Consider the following 4,321-nt stretch of genomic DNA (forward strand, 5'->3'; position numbering starts at 1 on the left):
TTGTCTGAGTGTACTTGTTACAATGCTCAAGGCCTTGGGGCTCCAACCCAAGCTTCACAAGTGGTGAAGCAGGGCTGCAGGTGTCTGTCTCTCTCCCTCTTCCCTCTCAATTTCTGGCTGTCTGTTTACAATAAATAAGTAAAGATTAAAAAAAAAAAAGAAGTGGTCATGGAAACTCAAGCCTAGAGGTCAGATGGACCCTGAATGCTATGCTGAAAAGGCTCAAACAAATCAATCAACGCAAAAAAAAGGTCCAAAAGTGAGACGCAGTGAGGACAAAAGACTAATATATTGTGTACACACATAATAGCAAGTAAACGGACCTTACTCTGTCACACCACATTTTAGTAATTTGACAGATACTGTCATCTTCAATTAATTTTATTTATTATTGGATAGAGACAGAGCTTGAGAGGGGAAGGGAGAGACAGAGAGACACCTGCCGCCCGGGCTTCAGCTTCACCATTGCCGAAGCTTTCCCCCTGCAGGTGGAGGCCGGGGGCTCGAACCCGGGTCCTTGCGCTTGCAGATACTGTCTTAGTCCGGGCTGCTAAAGCCAAAGTTTGAGCGGCTGTAAACAAGAGCCGAGGATTCTGTTTTCCAGTCCCCAGGGCTCCGCGTGCTGGCGGCCTGAGGGCACGAACCCGGATCCGGGGCCCCACCCCGCACCCCCAGCCCCTCCCCCGGCCCCACCCACCCCGCGTCCCGGGCGGTCGTCCACATGCTCGGGCCCCGCGCCCCCGCCGCCAGGCCGCTGCAGGTGAGGTTGCCCCGCCGCCCGCCCCGCGCCGTGGGTCTCCCCCGCAGACAGGCCCCCGCCCCGCGCCGCGCCGTGGGTCTCCCCCGCAGACAGGCCCCCGCCCCGCGCCGCGCCGTGGGTCTCCCCCGCAGACAGGCCCCCGCCCCGCGCCGCGCCGTGGGTCTCCTCCCGCAGTCAGGCCCCCGCCCCGCGCCGCGCCGTGGGTCGCCTCCCGCAATCAGGCCCCCGCCGCCCGCCCCGCGCCGTGGGTCTCCCCCGCAGACAGGCCCCCGCCGCCCGCCCCGCACCGTGGGTCTCCCCCGCAGACAGGCCCCCGCCGCCCGCCCCGCGCCGTGGGTCTCCCCCGCAGACAGGCCCCCGCCGCCCGCCCCGCACCGTGGGTCGCCTCCCGCAATCAGGCCCCCGCCGCCCGCCCCGCACCGTGGGTCGCCTCCCGCAATCAGGCCCCCGCCGCCCGCCCCGCACCGTGGGTCGCCTCCCGCAATCAGGCCCCCGCCGCCCGGCCCGGCCCGCCCCGCCCCGCCCCGCCGCGCCGCCCGGCCCGCACCGCGGGCCTCCCCCGCCAGCAAGCTCGGGGCGGCCGGCTCTGGGGTCTCCCTCCTGGCCGCGCCGCGCCGCCCCGCGTTCCGGTGCGTGTCTTGGCCTCGGAGCTCTGCTGGGGGCGCTGCCCGCGGGGGCGGGGAAGCTCGCGGGACGGGGGGGGGGTCCCCGCAGGTCGGTCGGAGGGGTGCGGGGCCGGGCCTGGCGGGGGCGAAGCGGCGGCGCGGGCGGGGTGGCGGCGGCTCCCCGGCGGCTCCCCGACCGACGTCCTCCCGCCCGAGCCTCCGGCGGCCCGGGGAGGGCGGGGACGAGGCGGAGGAGGGTCGCGGGGCGCCGCCTCTGCGGGTCCGGGGCTCATTGTTCCGGGCGGCCCCCGGCGGGATCCGGCGGCGGGTGGTTGGCCGCGCGGCGCCTTTAAGGGGCCGGGCCTGTGCGGCCGGGGGCGGGCGGGCGGCGGGCGGCGGGCGGCGGGCGGGGAGCGCGGCCGAGCGAGGGGAGAGGCGGGCGGACGGGCGGGCGGACGGGCGGGCGGGCGGGCGGAGGGGCGGGCGGGCGCCGGAGGACGCAGGAGGAGGAGCGGCGAGACGCGGGCCGCCGCCGCGGTCGGACCAGCGGCCTCCTCCCCACCCGCTCCCGCTCCCGCTCGCGTCGCCCGGCCGCGGGGAGGGGGCTCGGGCCGCCCCGCATGAAGCAGCCGCCGCCGCCGCCGCCCGCCAGCATGGGGGACTTCTACGACCCCGAGCACCCGACCCCCGAGTGAGTATCAGCCCCGCGGCCTCCCGCCGCAGCCCGGACCAGGGCGCCACCGGCAGCCGCGGGCCGCGCGGGGGAGGGAGCGTGTGGGGGCTGCTCGCCGCGCCGCCTCGGGCCGCCGGTTGGGCCCCGCATCGCCGCGACCGTTGGGCCGGGCCGGGTCGGGCCGGGCCGGGCCGGGCCGGTGGGGGAGGGGCGGCCCGTCGCTCGGGGGGCTCCCGGGTGTCCGCGGCCTCCGAGGAGGCTCCCGCCGCCCGTCCGGGGTCCGCCGCGGGTCCCGGGGCCCGGCCGGAGGAGGCGCCGGCGCCCGGCCCGGAGAGCCGCTCGCTGCGAGGGTAGGCCGCGGATCCCCGCGCTCGGGTGCAAGCGCTCCCCGCCGCCGGCCGCCGTGCGCCGGGGACCCGGACCGGAAGGGCCCGGCGCGCGTCGTGGAGTCCGGGGCCGCCGAGGGGCCCGCGCCCGCGCCCGCTCCCGCGTCCCCGCCGGGGGTCGCAGCCCGGTCCCCGCCGGCCCTGCCCGCCGCCCCCGGGCGCTGGGGTGGTTTCGTCGTGGTGGCGAGCCGCCCAGCCCCCCCCCCCCCCTCGCCGGAGGTGACACCCGCACTTTCGCCCCGGGGCGCGGCATTTGCATACTTTCTCGGACCCGCCGCCCGCCCGCCCGGCCGCCCGGCCGCCCGCGCCCGACTTTGTTTCTCCGGTGGACGCGGGGCCCCTGCGGCCGGCGTCGCGGGAGAGGAGGGCTGCGGGCCGCCGGCTGTGGCTTTTGCTTTTTCGAAATGCGTCTTTTCTCCATCCCCCATGTGTGTGGAGGTCGCCCGGACTCGCCCCACCAGACCATCGTTTAGGGGGGAAGAAAATGAAGAAAACACACAGAAACCCCCCCCCCCCCCAAACCTCCCGGAACTGGCCTTGCACGTGCGGGCCGGGTCGGCCGCTGGGACCGCGATGCCCGCAGGCCGACTCCCGGGCCCCTCTGCCGGGCGGGCGCCCGTGGCTGTCGCGGCTCCAGGGAGACTTTTTTTTTTTTTTTTTTTTTCCTTTTTCTTTTATCTGTGTGTTTATTTTGCCTCGGGGTTCGCGCCGGGGGCTCGGTGCCTGCACCACCCATCCACTGCTCTTGGAGGTCACCATCCCCCCCCCCCCCATTTGTCGCCCTTGTTGTTATTGTTGCCATTGATGCTGTTGGCGAGGACAGAGAAATGGAGACAGAGAGAGGAGGAGAGAAAGACAGACACCTGCAGACCTGCTTCACCGCCCGGGAAGCGACTCCCCTGCAGGTGGGGAGCCGGGGGCTCGAACCGGGATCCTCACGCCGGTCCCTGCGCTTCGCACCACGTGCGCCACCGCCCCCTCCCCTTAAAGAGGTATTTATGAGTTCATGGGGGGGGGGGCGGGATGCCAAGGATAGAACCCAGGACCTCAAGCTGCAAAGTCCCAGCGCTCGACCCACTGTGCCTGTGCCTGCCCCCCCCCCCCCCCCCCCCCCCCCCCCCCCCCGGCTGCTAGTCGGTCCCTCTGGATCCAGATTCTGGCTGGTAAACACAGGCGGACGCGACCTGTGTCCCCACCTCCTGGGCGTCTTCCGGCCTTGGGTCACCAGCCCGGCTGCAGAGCTCGCGGTGGACAGAGACCTTGTGTTTGAGGCCTGGGAACCTCCAGGAGAAGCGTCTCACGGTGGGACGAGTCTCCCGAGTGGGCTGAGCGCCTGCTTTCACTTCCTTTGGCAGAATTTAGAAGAAGAAGCTCTAAGGCTTTGAAGTGAAAATTTTTTTTTTTTTTTTTTCAAGATTTACTCACTCACCTCAGGGAGAGCTGGGGCTGGGGGGCAGAATGGTAGAAGCAGCACTGGGCAGCAGAGAGGAAACCGCAGGCCTCAGCCTTGATGCTCTACCAGTGAACCGTTTCTCCAGCCACTAGGAGTGCGTCTTTTTATAAAAAAAAAAAAAAAAAGTTTATTTATTTATTCTCTTTTGTTGCCCTTGTTGTAGTCATTGTTGTAGTTATTATTGTTGTCGTTGCTGTTGGATAGGACAGAGAAATGGAGAGGGGGGAGAGAAAGATACACACCTGTAGACCTGGATCCTTACCCAGGTCCTTGCGATCTGCGCCACCTGCGCTTAACCCGCTGTGCTGTTGCCCAACTCCCAGAAGTGCATCTTTTTTTAAAAAATTATTTTGGACTTTATTTTGTACTTTTATTAGTGATTTACAAAACCGGGCCCAGTGGTGGCACACCCAGTTAAGCACACACATCGCCAAGTGCAAAGAT

The 4,321-nt window shown here is 68.9% G+C and overlaps 1 protein-coding gene across 1 annotated transcript in view; it reads right to left on the reverse strand.

Moving 5' to 3' along the window:
- Positions 1-537: 537 nt before the first annotated feature.
- The window catches only part of LOC132542135 (collagen alpha-1(III) chain-like), an 8,661-nt gene continuing 4,877 nt past the window's right edge, over positions 538-4,321 (reverse strand). The window contains exons 2-3 of the mRNA XM_060204913.1: positions 3,650-3,770; positions 538-2,792 (exon numbers count right to left, since the gene is read on the reverse strand). Of these exons, the coding sequence (XP_060060896.1) occupies positions 538-2,792; positions 3,650-3,770 (2,376 nt within the window). The remainder of the gene's footprint in view (positions 2,793-3,649; positions 3,771-4,321) is intronic.

The sequence above is a fragment of the Erinaceus europaeus genome, chromosome 12 (assembly GCF_950295315.1).
Source record: "Erinaceus europaeus chromosome 12, mEriEur2.1, whole genome shotgun sequence".
Classification (NCBI taxonomy): domain Eukaryota; kingdom Metazoa; phylum Chordata; class Mammalia; order Eulipotyphla; family Erinaceidae; genus Erinaceus; species Erinaceus europaeus.